Source organism: Crinia signifera, chromosome 1 (genome assembly GCF_055691185.1).
Source record: "Crinia signifera chromosome 1, ASM5569118v1, whole genome shotgun sequence".
NCBI lineage: Eukaryota > Metazoa > Chordata > Amphibia > Anura > Myobatrachidae > Crinia > Crinia signifera.
Window position 1 is genome coordinate 399,634,674 of NC_139217.1, and position 23,986 is coordinate 399,658,659.

Sequence of the window (23,986 nt, forward strand, 5' to 3'; positions counted from 1 at the left end):
GGTCCTGTTCATTTCCCCACTATCCAAGTGGGCGTAGAGTTGATTTTATATAGCGTGGCGAGCGCAGCGAGCCACCGAGCCCGAAGCGTGGCGAGCGGACGCATATTTCTTAAAAAGTATTCTGTGTCCCCTCGCGGGGCTCGCTACGCTCGCCACGCTTCGGGCTCGGTGGCTCGCTACGCTCGCCACAGGTTTATATCCAACTCCATGCCCACTTGGATAGTGGGGAAAGGAAAAGGACCCCTTTTTCCCATTGAATTCTATGTTAAAATGGACTCAGACCATTTTAACATTGAATCCTATGGAAAAATCTTGACCATCGCATCGCATACGATTTGGTCGCATGCGATCCGATCCGATTTCTAAATCGGACGCCCAGATACTACATAAGTACCATTTTGTTTTCTGAAATAATTTGCAAAGTAAAATTTTAAAAAGAATGTTACAATTACTTTTTCTGTTATATGACATGGAGCTAGTTAATGAATGGGCAACATAACACGCAGTGTTCCGGGGTGGATTTATTGATCAACTTCGCTGTATAAATGGACCATTGTGACCCAAGCTTAATCTTTATAGTATAAAAAACGTAATTTGACAACATAATAATAAAACTAACTAATCCTATATGATATAATAATACAAAACGTTTATTTTTTTATTAAATTGTTTTATTGAATTATTTTCAAAGTTATACATATAACCACTTATTCATTCCTATACATAGGGTGGGGTAAGGGATAAACAGAACAGAAAAAGGGAAGGTTGGGGTGGGGGGGGGGGGGGGAATAATACACATTATTATTATTTTTTGCAGCTTCACTCAATTTACAATAATTCTTGGATTAATACAAAACGTTTAATTGGTTTAATTGATTGCTTTTTGTGTATTTAAAAATGAACCAAGCGATGAATGTTGACATAACCTTCAGAAAGAAAGATCATATTTTTGTTTAATTTTAAATTGTCCCTCCGTGTGAACAAAGCCTAAGGCAAGTTAAAAGTTAAGGTATTAATGATTCAAGCAGATACTAGAATGAAATGCAGCTGACAAGCACTTGGTCACAGTTAAAAGAAAAGCTATCTCCCCACCAAATCAGAACCTCCAGGACTGCCAGGAGAATAATGAAATGGCGGAGAGACAGGCTGATGACTTTTTCGGAAATGCGACCTCTGACCATGAATCCATGGGTACTTGTTTCCTAGCACGGCCACAATCGTATGGATCGTGTACCTTTAAGTTAAGGTACACGATTTTTCCATAGGCTTCAATGTTAAAATATTTTTTAACATTGAAATAGTGAAAAAATGTGAAAAATGTGAAATGGGCCAATATGACCCATTTCACATTATAGATGTCCCCGTCGTCACCCCACGATAGACGCCAACCCGAAGCGTGGCGAGCACAGCGAGCCCGCGAGGGGCGGCGGTGCGCGTCCTCCGACCTTTTCATTCCCCTACTATCCACGTCGGCGTGGAGTTGAGAATAGAATAGTGTGGCGAGCGCAGCGAGCCACCGAGCCTGAAGCCTGGCGAGCGCACGCGTATAACTTCACAGGTATACGCGTCCCCTCGCGGGGCTCGCTGCGCTCGCCACGCTTCGGGCTCGGTGGCTCGCTGCGCTCGCCACACTATTCTATTCTCAACTCCACGCCGACGTGGATAGTAGGGGAATGAAAAGGTCGGAGGACGCGCACCGCCTCCCCTCGCGGGCTCGCTGCGCTCGCCACGCTTCGGGTTGGCGTCTATCGTGGGGTGGGGTGTACGCCGTTAAATTTGGGGGGGTTGGGAATATTTTACATTGAATCCAATGTAAAATCGGGTCCCAGGGACCCGATTTACATTTCATTAAAAAAAAAAATCGGGTCCAAAATCAGTCGGTTGCGTCGATCGCCTCGCATGCGACCAAATCGCATGCGATGCGATCGACCCGATTTTTCGGACACGACCACCCCGATGTAAATCGGTGTGGCCGTGCTAGGAAACAAGTACCAATCCATGCATTTGTTGTGTTTACACCACATTCTGAACCTACCATCTGCATGTCGCAACAGAAATGGTGATTCTTCTTACCAGGAAACGTTTCCCCATTTTCCGCTCTACAGTTTTTGTTAAGCTAGTGCAAGAGGGCAGCCCAGAAGCCTTGGGGGGTCTGTGTACTACGGGGGTTATTCAGATGTGATCGCAAAGCTGTTTTTTGGTTTTTTTTTTTCATCTCAAATGGACAAAACCATGCTGCACAGCAGATGGGTCAAATATAACATGCACAGAGAGTTAGATTTGTTTGATTATTTTCTTTCTGTGCACCGTTTTTACACTGCAATTTAGATTTCTGTTTCAACACCCCACCCAAATCTAAAGCTGGGTACACACCTAAAGATTTATCTGTCCAATCTATCTGGTGGCGTTGCAGTCTACCCACCTGATGTCTTGGATGCACCAGCGTCTTTGAGTGTAACCGCTCCAACTTTAAATGCGTCTGTGACAGACAACTCTGCTGTATTCGTGCAGTTGTTGAACCGCCCACTTTGGTACGTTACCCTGTATTTGCTGTTACGTGGCAAACTAAAACTACAAATTCTTGAATTTAGTACCTATTTCACTAGAATATATATGTGTGTGTGTGTGTGTGTGTGTGTGTGTTAAAATACCATAGAGGGCACTCACCAGTCCAAGATAACTGAAAAATAGTTCTATCTTGGACTAGTGACATTGGATGGATGTGAGTACGGACTTACAATATATGTGTGTGTGTGTGTGTGTGTGTGTGTGTGTGTGTGTGTGTGTGTGTACTGCAACTACCTATTAATACCCATTTTAAAGCTACCTCTTTTTATTCCATGGCAGTGATCCATTACTTGTGAGATTAGCGTGTATTCAGCTTGTCATCAGTCACAGCTCCTCAGGATGGGATTGCTGGATGCCTGCCAGTCTCTTATCAGGGGGGGTTCATGTGACTGATGAGAGGTGAAGGTACACACAAGTGCAGAGTCAGGAGCTGTAATTCTAATCAGAGACTGAAGCCTGGCTAATTGCTTGGGGTGCTTCCTTGGTGTTTTGTTTCTATCTCCTTATCTGTATTGTGTCAGTGTGTATCTGAAACACATTCGGCTTGCATTCTGCTTTCCACAAACATGTGTCTACTAATGCAATCATATTCTCTCATTATGCTCTGCCTATTCATTAGATTGTGCAGCAAGTGCAGACCATTGAAATAATCACACAAGGTTAATTAGGGTTTGGAAAAACAAGACCGTAATGATAAAAGTGGTATCCGTGTGTAATGGCAGACAGACACACACATTAATATAATTACATTAAAACTTAGTGTCATTAACTATTAGTAGCTGAAGTTGTCATGTCTTTAACCCTTTGAGTGCCAACATTTCTGTGAGACATGCGCAAAATATAGAAATGCCAGCGTCTGTCACATTTGTTATATAAATTCAAATAAAAAATGTGTTAAAAAATATTATATTTAAACATTACAGGTCATTACCATAAAGAAATATATTTGCTTGGTCATTTTCACGTTCACACGTTGAGATACAAGGTCACCATGCACAAGATTGACATGGAAAAGGTTGAGACAGGCAAATTTAACGTGCAGGAGAAAGTATTTAGATTTGGGGGAGATATTTTGTATCTGTGTAAATACTGGCTGTTTTATTCTTAAGCTGGATACACACCTAAAGATGTATCTGTCCAATCTGACTGTTGGGAACAAATGTCTGGTAGTGTGTGGGAGCATATGACAATCAACCATTAATACCCCTTTTACACCACCGTAAAATCCGGGTCTGCGGCAGGTCAGACCCAGATCACCGGCGGTGTAAATGGGGTTGACCCGTGTCCATTTACACAGGACTTCGATACAAATCTGTAGGTGTGTACCCAGCTATACACTGCAATTTAGATTTCATTTTGAACACACCCCACAAAAATCTGACTCTCTATTCACATGTTACATTTGCTTTACCTGTTTTGTACATCCTGGGAGGTTCAGGGACCTATTCAGTAGTTGAATATTGGAACTTTCTCTTATAGGTGATGTTTTTACATGTCGCCACCACATGTCGCTATTTTAGGTGTTTTTGAATTCACATTTAAACATTTTTTTTAGGAAGTGTAGGAAGATCTATTGAAAGGCAATTTATTGTGTTACTCGATTTTTTTAATTCTAAGTTATTAAATTGTCTGAGATGTTTATCAAACCATTGAGTATATACATTTCTTTCTTTTAATTACTGTATTGTTTGGATATGTTCTCAGCTAAAGTTTTAAAGGAGTATTGATTCAAGACACGTTTGTTTTGTGTGGTTGATTTATTTAAAAAAAATTAATTCTGTTTGTGATGTACCATTATGAGTTTCAACATATTTTCTATAACTAAAACTATATTACATGGTTTTATTTCAGGTGCGGGAGCTGCAGACCCGGCTGCAGAGTATCCAGGCAACAGGCCCCTCCAGTCCTGGTCGGCTCACATCTGCAAGTAGACCGGTCAACCCAAGCACCGGGGAACTGAGCACAAGCAGCAGCAGCAATGACATTCCCATAGCTAAGGTGAGAGTCTGATAGTGGCGCCGCCTAAGATGCATCTGCTCTCTGTGTGATTAGCTTCTCTGCAGCCGTGACCTAATGTTAGAACAGTCTTTCCACCCCCAGGAGGATACCATGCCCTCCTTGTTAGTTTAATAGACAGAAACCTTGTCAAAGCAAGGCTATCCAAACTCTTGAATTATGCAAGACATTTGATGTAGTGTGTTCAATTTAAATCTAAATTTTATGTAAGGGCTTTTAATTTATAAGATTATTAAAATGTACTTCTTTCTCTTCATACATACAGGGAAGCTATTTAACAAATGTAAAAGAAAATAGATCAAAAGGGTGTTGTGGAAATAAGAGCACAATAAATTTGGCAGGTGCAGCCCACTCTAATATATGAAAATGGGGGTACACCGCCTCCCAAACAAATAGCATATACAACAAAATATATATGGAGTGTGGCGCACCGTACCTAAATGATGATCATAAAAACAACAATCTGAGTTTTTACAGGATTTATTTCATGGATAAAAAAATAAACAATAAACAATATAACAAACAAAGATGCAATACTTATTTAGGAACGCATTTTCCTTTTCAGTCCTTGGTACAAACAATCAATGTATTAAATGGGTATCACCATTTATAAGCACTGCGGTGGGCTATACTTAGGTGGTCAAGTCTGCGGCACCCCCGCAGTGAGCTTATTTGTGATCGTCCCCGGGGCCCAAAGTGCAAGTGCGTCCCGATAAGGTGTATCCAAATAAAGTGTCCCAGTGCCAAGGTGCTTTAGATCAGAAAGTGCAGTGGCGTGGATATAATTCTAAATAGCAGCAATGCGTTTCGGAGACCCAAAACAGTCTCCTTTCTCAAGCTGGGTATATCTACCAATGTGTCCAGGAATTCCTTTTGAACCCACTTCCTGGGTCCAAGAGAGCTCCCAGGCCAATCGTTTTGCCGCGATTTTTGCGGGCCAGAAGTGCTGTGCGTTCCACACGGCACTTCTGGTTGCATTCCACCGGCCGATTTGTCACTTCCACTTCTGGCACTCACAATTTCAGCGGTGATGATTTCTTCTCTAAAGTTCTTTCACTACATTCTTTGTTGTAATGCACTGGGCACAAATAGATTTGAATTATTATCCATTAGTGATTCTGCCAGAATCTTTCTTGTTGTTCTACTTCTCTGCCGAGATGAAGTTTCTGCCACCATCTTTGATATGGGCAATGATATTGGCAAAGGATTTTTCAAGACTCTTCAGCATATTCTTTTGCAACTTTTTCAAGGGGGATCGGCATACCTCTATATACCGATCTATACCGTACTTAGTATTCCGGTACTGTCCATCCCTATTTACCGGGAATGCTATCCCCCTTGATGTTCTTGAATTTTTATGGATGAATTCCCCATGAATATAAAAGAGAAAAAATATATTTAGGTGAGAAATATTCTAAAAGCAGTTTATAATATAAAAACAATACATTTAAAAGATATTCAAATGTATTAAAGTTTGTGACATGTATTTCAATCTTCTAAAAAACATTTTAACTCAAAATCGGCATTGTGGCCATTGGGAGAAAGTGTATTTAATAAAAAGATCCATTTCATTTAATTTTGAGCTAATTTAATTTCTAGATCTCTATTTTTCCAATTACTGGTTAACTGTTGAATTCCCTGGAATCTTTTTATTGCTCCTTCACATTTTTGATGTTTTTTTGGCAAAATGTTCTGAAAGGGGGTGTGTCAGCAGTCCCTTTCATACATTATACACATGCTCTGCCGATCTAAGTTTAAGGTTTCTCGTTGTGTTACCTATGTAAATAAGATTACATTCACATTCTAAAAGATATATAACATTGCGTGAATGGCATGTTATAAATTGGTTAATTTTATATTTAGTTCCATTTACTTTCTCATGTGGATTTTTATTCGTTGTCTTGCACATGAGACAGGACCCACATCTGTGGAACCCTTTGTTCCACTCACTACCTCCCAGATTTTTCTGTTAGAGCGCTCTTAACTAGTATTTTTTTTAGGGATGGTGCTATCCTATAATGAATCTTGGTCTTACTGGCATGACTGCCCAAAATGGGGTCATCAAGTAAGATTCTCCAATTTTTTTCTTATTATCGTTTCCACCTTTTTATGGTATGTAAATGTTAAAACCTACAATATTTATCTATTATTTATTAACAGTTTCTTATATAGCGCAGCAGATTCCGTTGCGCTTTACAATAGTAGACAGTGATAAAACAAACTGGGTAACAACAGACAGACTTGGAGGTAAGAGGGCCCTGCTGCAAGCTTACATAGGGATATAGGAGGGAAACACAAGGACAGGCACCAGTAATAGCATAGCAGTCCCACCAAGTTAAAAGTCCAGAAGGGAAACTATATCATTCATAAGTGCAATACAGGAATATGCCCATATTATGGTACTACAGTAGCTGTATGGCTGTATTAATGCATTGGGCTTGACCAATTAGCTGCCAGTGTGAATGTAAATTTTGTTTGTTGATGCTCACAGACTTTGCCCGAATGTATATACCTGAAAAATGCGAGATCAATTAGAAATTCAATTTGGTGTGGGCAAACAATCCTGGAACACCCCCAAAAATGACAACTTCGTTAACCGAATCATATAAAAGTTAAAGTAATTATTAAAAGCAGATGCATTTAATGCAAAATGAATTATATGGAAAAATGTTAAAAACAAATTTGAGCCACTTATTTTTTTTTTTTTTTATAAAAATGTAAACAAATGACGAAAAGCAATTATTATTTTAATTGAAATAAATATTTCGGTACTTGTTTCCTAGCACGGTGCCACTGGTTTTAATTGTATGCAATCGGGTTGCAAAAATCGGGCCAATCGCATCGCATGCAACCAAATCGCATGTGATGCGATCGACCCGACCGACCGACCGATTTTTTGTTAAAATTGGAACCAATGTTAAATGGTCCCTGAGACCCCATTTTTCAATGTATGCCCCCCCATTGTTAACGCTACGCCACGATCAACGTGAACCCGAAGCGTGGCGAGCGTAGCGGTACGCGTCCTCCGACCTTTTCATACGCCACTATCCACGTCGGCGTGGAGTTGACTTTATATAGTGTGGCGAGCCACCGAGCCCGAAGCGTGGCGTGCGCCACACTATATAAAATCAACTCCACGCTGACGTGGATAGTGGGGGTATGAAAAGGTCGGAGAATGCGTACCGCCGCCCCTCGCGGGCTCGCTGCGCTCGCCACGCTTCGGGTTGCGTTCATCGTGGGGTGGCGTTAACAATGGGGGGGTATTTGACATACAAATTACCCATCAGGGTGGGTATACAATCCAAAATTGGGTATGGGGGGCCATTTAACATTGGTTCATATGTAAAATCGGGTCCTTCGCATTGGTCGCATTGTATGCCATTATAATGGCATACATAACCACCTGTATCATATTGTGTGTCAATGAACATTATAAGAACTTTGACGGTATCCTGTGGTACCTGGCACCAAGAAGTTAGTAACAGATCTTTAGGATTTAGACCGGGAACCACTCCAGAACAATATTTGCAGTCTAGAAGAGCACATTATGTTCCTGAAGGAGGCCACTGCCTCCAGGGAATACTATTGCTATGTAGAGGTGTACTTTGTTTGCAGCTTTGTTTAGGTAGGTGGTATGTGTCAAAGTAACATACACATGAAGGCCGGTACCCAAGGTTTCCCAGCAGAACATTGACTAGAGCATACCTCTGCTGGCTTGCCTACTTCCTGGTCCCATCTCTTCACCATGTACCCTGCCAACCACATCATTTAAAAGAAAACATGATTTATCAAACATCACATTCTTCCATTGCTTCATGGTTCAGTTTACGTGCCCATTGTAGCCATTTTCAGTGGTGGACAGGGGTCACCTTAGGCACTCACACTGTCTTGCAGCTGTGTAGCCCTATTTGCAGCAATCTTCGATACACAGTGTGTGATCTGACACCTTACTATCATAGACAGCATAACTTTTTTAAGCAATTTGTAGCTTTTCTATGGGATAAGACCAGACAGGATAGCTTTTGTCCCCATTCACATCAATGAACCTTGTGCACCTATGACCCTGTCAAAAGTTTACAATTTTATAATTATTATTGTTTCATCTTATGTTATTAATATATCTTATAATTCTCATTCACCACTTTACTGTTATTATAAAACCAAAGCAACCATTGGTCAATCCGTACAAACCATTTAATGCAAGAACAAATTCATCACATACTGGGGCAGCTGTATTAAGCTTGGTGAAGAGATTAGATGGTGAAAAAGTGGACAAAATTAAAGGAGATAATGCAGTTGATTGGCTGGTGCGTTATCTCCTTTCATTTTGTCTCCACTTTTTCTCCACCTTATCCCTTCACCAGGCTTAATACATCTGTCCCACTGTTCCAAGCAGTATTCCTCCTTGGGATTTCATTACACTTAGATCCTGTCATGTACCCAGATGATTAATGGAATATATGTCAAATATTTTGCAGATTGCTGAGCGAGTGAAGTTGTCGAAGACCAGGTCTGAGTCATCCTCATCAGAGAGGCCTGTGCTGGGCTCAGAGATCAGCAGCATCGGGGTGAGAGTATATGAGGAGAATTATGCTATAATATCATCAAATTTGTTTATTTCTGTTATTCTATTGTATTAAATTAGATATTTCTACAGTACATAGTCAGCTGGTCTATAACATTTTGTGTTCCACAGGTTTCTAGCAGTGTGGCTGAACACTTGGCCCATTCCTTACAAGATTGCTCCAACATACAAGAGATCTTCCAGACCCTTTACTCCCATGGTTCTGCCATCTCCGAGAGCAAAATTCGAGAGTTTGAAGTGGAGACTGAGAGGTTAAATAGGTATAAACCATCAAATAGATTCTGTCTTCTATCCGTATGCCAATTAGCATTGGTGTATTTACAATGGGTGCAGTGTGTGCTGTACAGGTGGGCCCCTAGATCCAGGGGGCCCCATACTGCACACACTGCAGCCATGATTTGCCACTTACCATTCTGCGTCAGTGCTACCGCCTGGCAAAATGCTTAGGATTGCTCAGTGTGCTTTTCCCAGTAAAGACAGATGTTGGTGACAGTTTTAAACTGCTCTGATTTTGCCATGGTCTAGTATCATATTGAAGAAATTGGTTCCTGTTCTTGTTATCATTCTGGTGTTGTCCAGATTGAACTGGTTGACAACTCAGATTGTGTGCCGCTTATTAATTTATGCCAGAGGTGGTCAAACCGGTCCTCGAGATCTACCAACGGTCCACGTTTCCCAAATCACCTAGCTGGTGCACAGCTGTAGTCATTACTAACTGTCACATTTTCTTACATGCTGCATTCATTCCTACGATAGATCCACAGGTTACCTGAGATACATGAACTGTTGGTAGGTCTTGATTACAGGTTTGGCCACCCCTGCATTATGCCATATCATAAGAGACCGGTCCATGTTCCAAATTATGCGTGATGTTGAGTTTAAAAGAAGTAACTTTCACTTCGGCCTTAGAAATAATACTGCCTGGTACATGATAATTTAATATGGACAGTGGCGGACTGGGGCATAAAGGTCCCACTGGGGAATACAGTGGTAGAGGCCTATGCTTAGGGGGAGTGGCTACAGAGGTAGAGTGCATGGTTAAGATTAACCGCAATGCACTGTAGATAATACCAGTATGCAGTATAAGGTAACTTGCTGTATGTATAATGTATCATTTAAATGCACAGTCTGGAGCCTGATCCCTAGAGAAGGAGGTGGGGCCCCTGGTATTGGAGACCACAAGGGGTTTCCTGTGTGGGCAAGTCCAACCCTAAATATGTGTACAGAACTACTACAGTGTTGCATTTGTCTGTAAGAATACCTGCATGGAAACACCTGTGACAGCAAAGGTGGCCATACACACGCAGATCTGTCTGGTTGGAACAAAAACATGGTTATGGATGAGAGCAAATGACAGTTGACCATTTGCTTGGAAATGCTGGAAAACTAACAAACTGTCACTCATCCATAACCATGTTTTTGTTCCAACCAGCCAGATCTGAAGATAAATCTTACTAGTGTATGGGCACCGAATGAATGATCCCTCGGTTGTCTTTCTCAGATGCAACACAGACTTCAAGAGTCTTTTTATTTTTTTGTCTTCATGGACATAAAATGTTGCTGTATGGCCTCCTGTAGGGAAATGTGACATGCTGCTTTATTCCCACTCTGGACTTGTGCAAGGTAAATAGTGCACACATTGGAATACGTCAGCCATAGACCGTGCTATTTATTGGAAAGAGATCTGCTCAGGTGACATTAAGCCAGAGTACATCCTACCTTATTCCACAAAGATCTCATCAGTGATTGCCAGTGACGTCTGCTGCTGCTATCAGTGCAGATGTATTGTCACATAACATTACTGGGAGAACACATGGAGTTGTAAAGGCAAATATTCCCAGAGAGCTTGTTCTCAGGAAATCGTTGCAGACATTTCAGATGTAGCCATTCGCGGCAAGCCATTATGTCTGACAATCTGTAATATACAGGTACAGAAAGCATCTGAAATGCTCTCCCGAGGAGCAATAAATTCCCTCTAATCTATGCGTGAGCGCGCTAGCACCATCTGTGTTAAAGGTGAGCAAGAAAGAAAAGCAAATGTTAAGATGAAAAGATTGTGTGTGGAAGTTGTGGACCAGTACAGGACATCTGATTATTTTGCTGGTTTATATCAATAACACACTTGTCAGCAATCCCTGTTTAAACATCAGAGCAATTGGGCTATGCCACCAATTCCAGAAGTCTTCATGGTCATACCAGGGTGGAATGTTGGGCCCTTGGCTGGGCTAGTTGTGGAGCATGAAACATTATATATTTCTTGTTACCAACTCAATCCTGGAAATCCAGAGATTGAGCATTATTCAATTGTGAATTCTGGGATTGAATTGAAATAAAAACAAAAAAGGAACGGTATGTTCAAGTTTATTATTGACCATACCTATGTCTATCACCATTGTGACGCTTACCACTGGGCATTGGTCCTGAGATGGATCCAGTAGTGATCGGTGCTTTGTCTTCAATGGATCCAGGATGTTATGTAAATATAGCCGGTGGTGTCTTTTGAATTAAGACTCCCACCTCTACCTTCAGATCCTATGCATACGCCCAAAGATGTAGCATCGGACCACCATTGTGACTGTCGGGCAGACATACCCAAGTAATCCTAGTCTATGGTCTCAGCATGCCAACAAAACGGAACTGGCATGCCCCAGTTTTGTAAAATGCACCCCCTACCTGGCAGAAATACCTGCAGCATGTCAAACAGGCTTCAGCATTTAGGACATTGGGACTGGAGCCGCAGCACATGCGCACTACCGCGTCATCACATGCTAAGTCCTGAAAACATCAGCCAGTTGTGACAGATCTGGGACTGCATGCAGGGCCGAATCCGCTCCATTGTTGGAAACCGGCTCCAGTATTATTCCAGTTAATCCTCTGGTGGTAATAGATGTATGTTCGTTTTAAACTCCCATCCCGTCAATAGTTGCCCCCCCATAAAAATAAAGTTTTTGGCTATACGGTCAGTCTGGACCACCATCGTTGGTTGTGAGATGACCATGTTTCTAATGACTTCTTGAAGAACAGATCTTATACCTCACAAGTTGATTTGTCACATGAAGCATCTTATTCATAATGCTCAGCTTTCAGGTGGTCAATACTGGCGTTCTTTACCACTGTCACAAACTACCCGGCATATCAATAACTATAGCACAGCTTCACAATGAAACCAGCCATTCGCAATTGGGGAAAATACACAAAAAAGAAGCATTTGTTAAATAGCACATGTCGGACTGCGCTCCTTAACAATAGGCCTGTACAATTATAATTATTACACCTAAGTGCTTATTGATCTCATGTTTGGTATACTTGGCTGTATTTGTTGCTCTCAGTGCAGTCCAGTCTTCTGGGATGGCGGAATCAAGCTGTGATTTACATGACAGAGTAGAAATATTGATCTTTCCATTGCAGTCGAATTGAGCACTTAAAATCCCAGAATGATTTGCTGACGATAACACTGGAGGAGTGTAAGAGCAATGCAGAGAGAATGAGCATGCTGGTGGGAAAATATGAATCCAACGCAACTGCCCTGAGGCTGGCTTTACAGTACAGGTGAGTGCACGAACACCTGTCATGTTTCAGGTTTCATTAGGAAGATGATTTTTATCTTATTTGTTTATCAAGCATTTAGCCTGGGGCAAAATTTGGGAGTGTCTGTCATGGACGCATCAATGGTGGGGATGTGTCAAGCGATGTAAAGTTGCCCATAGCAACCAATCCGCTTTGAGGTAGCATTTATCAGGTACATTCTATCAAATGATCTGTAGAAGCTGATTTGTAGCAAAGGGTAGCTCATCACTTTCCTACTTCTCCACTCTATAAACTGCTTGATACACCCCCTATTGTTTGAGACTGAATTTGGAAAGACTGTAAGATTTGAAGAGTGTTCAATTACTGACCAATCTGCTCATAACTGTCATTTTTTGCACACACCCCCTGCAACAACAGTTGATTGGCTGATACTCAATACTTTATCACACTCCAAGATTTTTATATAGACCTCCTAATCTGTTCATTGTACACTATTCCCTATGTTGTCTTAAAATAGTTATTTAAAGAATTCCAAAAAGTTTCTGGACTAAAAGCCAACGTAGAAAAAAAGTTAAAATCTAAACCTGAAACATAAGCACCAACATAGCACCCTCTCAATACATTTCATGGTAATACAGTATATCCACTATAGAAATAGCTCAATGAGAACAATATAGAAGAAATCCTCATAGTGCCAAGTAGGAATAGGAGGTTGTTGGTCGCAAGCCTACCATATATGACATTGGGGCAGATGTATTAAGCCTTAACCAGAGATAAATGCAAGGTTGATAAAGAGAGATAAACGTCCAGCCAATCAGCTCCTTACTGACTTTTTTCAAACACAGTCTGTAACATGGCAGTTAGGATGTGATTGGCTGGACATTTATCTCTCTTTATCAACCTTGCATTTATCTCTTGTTAAGGCTTAATACATCTGCCCCATTGTATCTATTACCCACATGCACCCAACACCTCCCATTCTATGCTTGCACATCACTCCTTTCGTTGCATGGTTCTCACTAGAGATACCCTCCAACATCCTGCATATACAGACGATGCAGGATATCACTAATGACCCGCAGGAGCACGCATCATTAATGCTAGATACATTTATTTATACGGCCGCTAAATACAAATACGTGTCGGCAGCCTGCATGGATCAGTCAGATCCCTACAGGCTTCAGCATAAAAAATACGGGGGGCAAAACGAGTAAAGGTCCCCCGTGTTTTGAGAACCAGCACCGGGTCCAACCAAGCATGCGGCCCAGGCTTGCTGGGACTCCTAGTTCCACAGCAGAACCCAATAGTTTAATCTTTTTTTTACACAATGGCTATCAGCCTGGTGCCCATAGATCAGGGGCACCGGGTTCAGCCCGGGCAGGTTAACTTTAGAGGAGGGACCTCTTTATTGGGGCTGACCCCACTCCCCCAGGGTCCCTGTCCAGGCTAACCAGTCAGGGGGTAATGTTTCTGCCGCTGGAATTTACATATCATAAGTTTCCCCTGACTGTAGCATTACCTTGCTGGCTGGTTGGACCCGGTAGTGGTTCTCAAAGTATGAGGGACCCCTACTCGTTTTGTCCCCCGTATTTTGGGAACCAGGACCATCCCTTGAGCTTGTTGCTGGTTGTAGAAAATCCGGGGATCCCCTTCTCATTTTGCCCTGTGAATTTCTAGATCCAAAATCGTCTCTGAGACTGGTACCTCCACGCCATTTTTTTATTTATTATATATATTTTTTTAAGTTTTTACACTGCAGCCACATATAGTAGATCTGCCTGATCCGTGCAGGCTTCTGCCAAATACGCCCGGAAAATTAATTGTACTTTCCAGGGTATTTTCGCAGCAAATAGTGACTGAACGGTGATTCCTATTCGAATTCATCCGATGGTGTATACATTCGTAAATACGAATACAAATGTGCCATGAATACAAATTGGCGTATTTTCGGCACAATAAATGCCGAAAATACGTGTAGGCAGTCGTTTTTGCATATGACTGCCTACGAATACGCCTAAGATAGGCGTATTTCTTTTAGTAAATATCTCCCGTTGTCTCTTTGCTGTATTAGAAATCACATCTTCTACCAATGCCAACAGCAGCTAGAGTAATAGTAATAGGTTACCTTTTAATTTAAAATTACTGTTTTTTACAGAGCTTAATACACATAAATCTGGCATCAAATTAGATCAATAATCCAGTTAATACTATAAAGACCTGTTTGCTGGGCATGGAGTTTGTGGCCTATATTATATGAATATTGCAGTTCATATTATTCTGTGAAGTAAATTATGAGGAAGCTAAACCTCTTTCTTGGCTGTACCACTTTATGGTTTTTATATATGCCTGCGTTATTCTGGAGTTTAATCACAGATGACACCGTAAGTCCGATAAACATTTATAATGCAGCAGAGATTTAAGGTCACTACCAGGTCAGCAGATGAAGTGCTACCTGTGGGATACCAGGATCTCTTTGCTTGTCTAATATGCTAGTATGATGTACAATAGCTGGTTTTAGATATTGATTCATTTTTCTTACCCTCTCCCTGTGGTTTAGTGAACAGTGTATCGAGGCTTATGAGTTATTGCTGGCCCTTGCAGAGAGTGAGCAGTCACTCATTCTTGGACAGTTCAGAGCTGCTGGAGTCGGATCAGTAGGTAAGAGCTCAGAAGCTTCTAATCTTTGGAGGAATCTTGAATTACTGTGTTACTGTTCTTATTTAACTCCCATACAGAGCAATGGCTTAGCGGTGTAATACATATAGTGTACAATATACTGTTGCCAGGTACAGGTGAAATGTGTGCTGCCGCTGCTGCTCACATGTGCAGGGGACTGGAGGCCCTGACATTTTAAATAAAACATAAAGCAAAAATAAAAACTACCAAATTATATGAGTTTGTATAACTGAATGTGTTTAACAGGAAAAAGCTTAATTTAAATAATAATTTCTGATAAAAGCTTAGGTAGCAATAGCGAAGGTGACTGCACCCTTCCTCATATAGGCATCCACATACAGATGTGTCCTCGTACATCCAGCATCAATGCTTTATGCAACGTGAATTGGCTGGAATGAGGTCGACACATAAAAAATGTCTACATGGTTAAAAAGTCGATATGTGCAATAGGTCCACATGAAAATGGTTGACATCAGTTTTTTTGCATTCTTCTCCCAAAACAGGTGTTTTTTCATACTCCGAATACCCCCCCCCCCCCCCCCCCCCCCTTTGTCCACTTAGATAGCAATATGGGATTCCAAATGTTGGAACGTCCCGACAGTCTAAATCCCAGGCTGTTTTCGTCCCGCTCGACAGGACTTTGACATTCAATGTTTTGACTGTCGAGTGTCGGAAGGTGGGTGTGTCGGCGAAAATGGCCAAAGACAGTCTGCGGCCATTTCTTACAAAACAGATCTGACTTGTTTTAAAGTTGGATCTGTTTTGTTGGAATCCATCTTCAATGCTGTCGAAAAACGGCCGAATTTAATAGGGGACCACCGCTATTTCCGACAATGACCTGTTGGAAATAGCAGCCAAGATTGATTACCCCCGATAGTTAGATTATAATAGTGTGCGGAGCGTAGCGAGGCACCGTGCCCAAAGCATGGCGAGAATCAAGCCATGCGAGGGGACCCGGTACACTTATCCAGTGTCTATGTCGACATACACAAAAACCGTGAAAAACTCTTGTCAACCGTTTTCATGTAGAACTTTTCATTGGCAAACTATTGCTTGTGTCGACCTAAGGCATGTCAAACTTTTTTATATTTGTGGACCTATGACCTGTCGACCAATAGTGATTGACCTATTGGCTGTTGACCCGATCACCCATAGCCTGATGCCTGCTGTGAGCCACCAAGGCAATGCCATTTAGGGCCATATTCTAGTTCACTCTTTCTGACAAAATCCTTCTTAGATGGACAAAACCATGTGCACTGCAGGGGGGCAGATGTAACTTGTGCAGAGAGAATTGGATTTGGGTGGGGTTTTACTTCAAAGTGAGATCTATATTGCAGTGTAAAAATAATGCAACCAGTATTTACCCTGCACAGAAACAAAATAACTCACCCAAATCTAATTCTCTCTGCACATTTTACAGCTGCCCCCCCTGCAATGCACATGGTTTTGTCCATCTAAGAAGGATTTTGTCAGAGTGAACTAGAATAAGACCTAAAGACACACAAGGAGGCTGAGTAATTAGATATGACACTTGTACAGTATATTTTGTGTTGCAGTATATGGAGCAGAACAGAACTTGTGTTGGAAAAAAGCTGTGGCACTTTGTATACAGATTCAGAGACTCACCCGCACACAGATATACACGTGTCATATGTCAAATGACTCACACCTGTGCCCTCTAGTTGCACTGTGTTGTGATTAATTCACATTTTCGCCAAAAAACCCACCAGACGTTCTCATGTGACCTGGTGTGGCTGTTGGACATGACTGTAGCAAAGCTCTATGAGTACACATCTCTACTATGAGCGGGGAACCTTTTGTCAGAGAGACTGGACGATCGTGATCTCAGCTTTATTTACTTATATTTATATAGCGCCAGCATATTACAGTGCGCCTTACAGTTTAGAAGCAACTCTACAGTATATTTAGTAAAAATGGATGTTTCCATTGGAGAGTTGGGCTTTTTCACTTATATAAACAGGTCTTTGCATGATCTAAATTGCATATGAACAACTTTAAGGCATTTAACCTATGTAATCATAATCATGGTGACACATTTATCCTGGTATGATGAAACACATAGGTCTCTCTCCATACACGGTGGTTGGGAATCAGTGATGTATACAGCTGCTTTACTAGCTATCAAATGCTGCCTTAAGACTGGTGATTTGCTAATTAATGTTCAGCCAAGCAGTGGCTTTAGGGGAGAACCACTCAGCTTCAAGGTATCATTTACCAAGTGCATCCTACTGTATACAATGATAGGTAGAAGCTGATTGGTTACTTTGGGAAACTTTTTTTTTTTTTTTTAAGGTTTGTTATATCTCCCCTTCTGTGTTTAAAAATCTTTGTGCGACCTCAAGCAGCAGCATTTGTAAAATGGATAGAACAAAATATATTTCCTGTTATTAGTTGGTGGGGTCACCTGTCACAGCAGTATAGATTCCACCAGGTAATGTATATGTCTAATAGTTATGTTGCTTTTTTACATTGAAGCGGAGCAGTCGGGCGATGAAAGCATAACGCAGATGCTGAAGCGGGCACATGACTGTAGGAAAACAGCAGAGAATGCAGCAAAAGCTCTCCTGATGAAGCTGGACGGCAGCTGTGGGGGCGCATTCGCTGTGACTGGATGTAGCGTACAGCCGTGGGAAAGTCTCTCCTCAAATAGTCATACAAGGTAATAGGTTTCTCTTCAGTTTGCCTTTTAATAATTGTGTAATTATCATGTCACTGCTCCTTTTTCAATGTCTACCTTACCCATGTCGACCTAATGACCCTGTTGACCTAAAGTCATGTCTATCTTCCTGCATGTCGACCTAATGGTGTCGACCTAATGCTTGTGTACTATAATGCTGGTGACCTAATGATCCATACCCGTTTCAAGGGCCCACTGCTCCCCCTGCACCCTGCCACGCCAGAGCAGTTACATGCAGGAGCGTGAAGGGGTCTTGGACAGGGAGCCCCCCACCAGCCTGCTCTCCCCTGCGCAGCGTGGAGAATGATAGTTGGGAAGGTGAGCACTATAGGGTGGGGGGGGGGGGGGGTTGGGGGGTAGATTGCTGCAAATATTAAACTGCAGCCGGTAGAGAAGGAGGACCTGGTCCGCCAAGAGTAGCTGGATGGGTGAGCAGAGCAGGGTGGGGAAGGAGAGGAAGACTTGTGTTTGGTAAGGTCAGAGTAGGGTGGAAGTGTCTGGGATCGAAAATACAAGGGGACCAGACTCCAGCGCTCAGCGTTAGAGGCCCCACAGGCTGCAGTCAGTGGACAGGTCCCAATGAGCGCTGGAGACCCATCTGTGCCGCCCTAGTATTGTGAAAAAATTCTGAACCCTTTTTCATCACCACATCCCTGATCACCCCTGATAGTGGCCGGAGGGGTTTATTGAGGCAACATAGGTGCTTAAAGTATAGAATGTAGAATTTCTTATTTATTTTATAATTATTACAGTATTCCAATTATATTTTTTATGTCTCTCTCTCCCCTTCCTCCTTTCTGTCCCTCCTCTCTCTCTCCCTGTCACTGTCCCTCCTCTCTCTCCCCGACATTGTTCCTCCATGCCTCTTTCATGTGCAGTGCAGCCCGCTTTGACATCCTCCCTGCCTGCCATTGGTCAGGGTCGGCTGCCTTCTTGCACTGTAGTTATTATTACAAGCTATGCAAGTTGTTTGTAAGTTTGTCAAATAGTATTCAAGGACCTCAAGTTATGTCTCTCAAATGTCCGCTAACTAGTTGAATTTGAAAACCTATTCATTATCATTATTGCATATTGCCAGCTTCAGGCCAAAAGAGGGGTGGTGGTGGGGCATTAGACTCTGTTAATAGTGCTGCAGTTGTTCATTAAGGCTTTTTAAACAGCGCAACTTAATACATGGCATTATGGGATGTTATTCCCTTGCTGATTACTAAGATCAATCAACCTTTTGGGCAGACATGTTAATGGATGACCTAACCCTCAACCAACGTATGATTAGGTGTCCTCCAGAGATGTATGAGGTTGCTTTCTAATGTACATGAAATGCAAGCAAGCCATTTCTGTAACCAATTCACTGCCATTCATGATCTCCTTCCAAGGCATTGCATTCCCTTTACAATTGCAACATAATATTCCCTGTTTCTGTTAAATTAATTTTCCAGTATCTAATAATTTATAATGAAGGCAGACAGAATGAACCCGTACGCCGTGCATGTGGGAATTTCGTTCGAAGACAATTTATGCAGAACTTCTTCCTGCATATTTCATCATTTAATTGAATGTAACTTTTTATAATCTTGTGTATAAAACTCCATATAGTGCATACATGTGATGCTTTGCAGTACTTCTGCTCTCAGGTGACAATGGGGCAGATGTATTAAGCCTTAACAAGAGATAAATGCAAGGGTGATAAATAGAGATAAACGTCCAGCCAATCACATTCTAACTGCCATGTTACAGGCTGTGTTTGAAAAAAGTCAGTAAGGAGCTGATTGGCTGGACGTTTATCTCTCCTTATCACCCTTGCATTTATCTCTTGTTAAGGCTTTATACATCTGCCCCACTGTGTGTTGCTTATCTCTGTGTAAGAACCATGAAAGCGAAGGAAGAAAAAGATGTCTCTTTGGGGAAAATTTACAAAGATGTGTATTCTACTTCACATGTGATGTTGCTGTGGGCTACCAATCAGATCCTGTCTACTATCTTCTAGAGGGTTCTAAATAAATAAGAAGTAGATTTTGATTGGTTGCCCATAGCAACATCACATGTGAAGTAGAATACACCTCTTAGTAAATGTCCCCCTTTGTCAGGGCACAAGTTATTAAAAATCTAATTTTTATTAAATGTGCATTAAAAAACTAATCTAGAGAAAAACACATATGGGTGCCGCTATATATATATATATATATATATATATATATATATATATATATATATATATATATATATATATATACATATATATATATATATATATACATATATATATATATATATATATATATAAATAAATAGGAGAGTAGAGAGAATTTATATACGGTACTCTTTACCTAGTACGGCGCCCACGATCTTGATCGTGGGCATCGTGAGGTAAAAAATCGTGTCGGTCGCGACGTATGCGGGCTAAACATGCCCGCACGCGACGCTCACGATTTCCCATTGAAACCCATGTTAAACATGGATATCGTGTCGGTCGCGTCGCGGCCGGCTATAAATGTGCACACGATGGCCCCGACGCGATGCCCACGATTTGCCATAGGAATTAATGTTAAAAGACCCGATGGACACGATTTTAATGTTAAATGGCTCAATGGACCCGATTTTAGCATAGGAAACAATGTTAAATGGGCCTTAGAGCCCAAATAATTACCCTGAACTCTGAAATGGCCCCCCCAATTTTGTACGCCACCCCACGATCAACGTGAACCCGAAGCGTGGCGAGCGGCGGCGGTACGCGTCCTCCGACCTTTTCATACCCCCACTATCCACGTCGGCTTGGAGTTGAGAATAGAATAGTGTGGCGAGCGCAGCGAGGCGAGCGCAGCGAGCCCCGCGAGGGGACGCGGATACCTTCACAGGTAAACGCGTCCCCTCGCGGGCTTCACAGGTGTCCGCGTCGCCACGGACACCTGTGAAGCCCGCGAGGGGACGCGTCTAGCTGTGAAGGTATCCGCGTCCCCTCGCGGGGCTCGCTGCGCTCGCCACGCTTCGGGCTCGGTGGCTCGCTACGCTCGCCACACTATTCTATTCTCAACTCCACGCCGACGTGGATAGTGGGGGTATGAAAAGGTCGGAGGACGCGTACCGCCGCCCCTCGCGGGCTCGCTGCGCTCGCCACGCTTCGGGTTCACGTTGATCGTGGGGTGGCGTAAAAAATTGGGGGGGCCATTTCTCAGTTCAGGGTAAGTATTTGGGCTCGAAGGCCCATTTAACATTGTTTCCTATGCTAAAATCGGGTCCATTGAGCCATTTAACATTAAAATCGTGTCCATCGGGTCTTTTAACATTAATTCCTATGGCAAATCGTGGGCATCGCGTCGGGGCCATCGTGTGCACATTTATAGCCGGCCGCGACGCGACCGACACGATGTCCATGTTTAACATGGGTTTCAATGGGAAATCGTGAGCATCGCGTCGGTCGCGTCGCGGGCACACATAAATGTACCCGCGATGCCCGCGATGGGCGCCGTGTTAGGTAAAGAGTACCTTATATACCACTAAATTGTGGGAGCACCAACAAGAGAAATGAAATAAGGACAAGGTAGGTACAGAATATATAGGTAATGTTGGTTACACCTATGTGAGTTTATTTAAATGATATCATTAATATTAAATGAAGTCAGTGCTAGTCTCCCCCCCTTTTTTCTTTCTTCCGGTAAACCTCTGTGTAAGAACATAAGCCCGTATGAGGTCACTATGGGGTATATTTATATAGCAGTTATCACCCTTTTTTCCCCAGGTGTTTTTTTTTTTTAGCAAAATTAAGATTTGCTGCTTTTGTGCATTTAATGCAAATGGCTAGCAAAGTGAAATTCATGTTGTTTTTTTTTATATTGTGCCTTTAAAAGGTGAAATAATATGTGCAGTTTTTTAAGCAAACATAACATTTCCCTGCATTGCTTACAAGGTACAGCGATCTCTGTGGCTACTGATCCCTATGGCTTTGGCATATTTCCCAGTTTTTTAAAACCGCAAATAGGTTGCCTGTGCGCAGACAAGACTTTGGGGTGTGGCCTATAATGCCTTCCCCAACGCTGGACACTGATGGCTATGGGTGGGACTTGGGACAGTCCCCAAAAAAACAGACTGTCCCACGAGGACATGTCATTTTAACGCCCCCCCCCCCTGCACGCCGAATATCCCCACACGCATGCCAATGGATGTTTAGCATAATCATCCATTCACAGTTTGCCATGTGATGAGAAAATCATTTGATGGACATTGACCACCTAATGATTTCTACAGTGCACGCAGATCTCTAGTGTCTTTTATCTGCGTGCTCCCTGTACCGGAAGAGGCCAGGCAGCTGACATTCGCTGTGTTATATGAGAAGCACTTTGTTTGGTGCAGGCTATAGCTTATCTTTTGTTAATTATGCATCTGTAATGGGCTGGCAACTATCACTGGAATATCGAACATTTGGAAAACCCCTCCAGAAATACTGCGTTTACCCCTGCTCTGTTAAGAGGTATAGTAAGAGGTTGACATCCATCTATAGTTAGCAGTAAGAAGTGGCTGCAGTAGTCTATAAGAACTACAATAGTGAGTTAAGGTCCATTGGCGATGTTGCCCAGCATGTATGGACAGCGATCGATGATGGGGGAAATCGCTGGGATGAAAATCACTCAGTGCATACACACTGAGCGATTTCTCTGGGGGTGGACGACTTTTTCTATAGCAAGATGCTGGTAATAACAGCAGATGAGTGAGAGCACGCATCAGTGCTCATCGCTGGCCGGTACACATTGGACGGCTTTTGAGCTGAAAGCAGCTCAAACATCAAAACTGACCTGCTTTCAGCTCCAAATCTCCCAGTGTGTATGGGCCTTAACTGAAAGTAAAATATAATCATAATGCTACAATTAAATATAAGTACGGGGAGCAGATCTGCACTCCAAACCGTAGCTGCGGTGCTCCGGTGCCTACTAAATAATTGATGTAGGACAGGGAAAATGAGGCACTCGGAGGCTGGTTACTAAAGTCAGCAAAACATTTTCTTCAAAAAAAGTGCATGGTAAATCCCAACGTTTCGGGGTGCTTGGAACCCTTTGTTATGGTCCAATCACCCTGAAATGTTGGGATATACAAGTACATGATAAATAGATGATAATTATCCTTTACTGTGAGACCAATAGAGGCGATGATTGGTGATTGCTTATTTAGAATTACTCTGTCAGAGCAGTCCTATACTCCTGGCAGCGTAGAATAAGTTTGCCATGCCCAGCATACCCTGAGGCTGTAAAGCACATTTATCATTACTGTTGTTGGTTAATACGGTTCTAGTTGTGATACTGAAAATCCATATTCATTTTTTTTGCTTCATACTATTTTCCTTTTATTCTTATCCCTGAGCTGGATCCAAAGTGAAATAACATTAGGGCACCACTTTAGAAACCTATCCATAAACAGCCATTCATCTTGGCAAATCCAATTTGATTATTGAAGCCAGCTAAATTATACCAATGTCATATTTTAGCTGAGCTCAATAGCAGACAGACACGGCTAGAAGATTAAGATCTGGAGCGGAGCCTGCCACTCTGGCTGGGTACATGAGATGAGTAAGTAGAGCCGGAGTGAAAATCTCTCAGACAAAGCAGCCACTATCCTACAGGGAGTTTAACCACTCTAATGTATGAGGCTAAAACAGCATGCCAAGTTGCCAAAGTGTGGCGCATTCAGCACCGAAGGGGTTAAATCGTTAGAAGTCTGCGTGATACAGTACACAATTACCTTCTCTTCTGTGACCAGAGCTTTCATTATATCTATTATCCGCGTGCTTCTCCCAGCTCCCTCCTTGCTGACAGATTGACAGCCATTGGCCTAGCTTGGAGCTGAGCAGGACTTACATGTTCCAGCATTGTGTCAGGGGGCTTAGCAGCCATCTGTGGGAGGGGAAGGTTTTTTCTGCTGAACACTTT

General features: G+C 42.3%; 1 protein-coding gene across 3 annotated transcripts in view; it reads left to right on the forward strand.

Moving 5' to 3' along the window:
• The window catches only part of MCC (MCC regulator of Wnt signaling pathway), a 304,884-nt gene that overhangs the window by 247,726 nt on the left and 33,172 nt on the right, over positions 1-23,986 (forward strand). For all 3 annotated transcript variants that reach the window (XM_083151650.1, XM_083151651.1, XM_083151653.1), the window contains 6 exons: positions 4,420-4,566; positions 9,063-9,152; positions 9,281-9,429; positions 12,578-12,718; positions 15,255-15,355; positions 17,870-18,053. In XM_083151650.1, the coding sequence (XP_083007776.1) occupies positions 4,420-4,566; positions 9,063-9,152; positions 9,281-9,429; positions 12,578-12,718; positions 15,255-15,355; positions 17,870-18,053 (812 nt within the window). The remainder of the gene's footprint in view (positions 1-4,419; positions 4,567-9,062; positions 9,153-9,280; positions 9,430-12,577; positions 12,719-15,254; positions 15,356-17,869; positions 18,054-23,986) is intronic.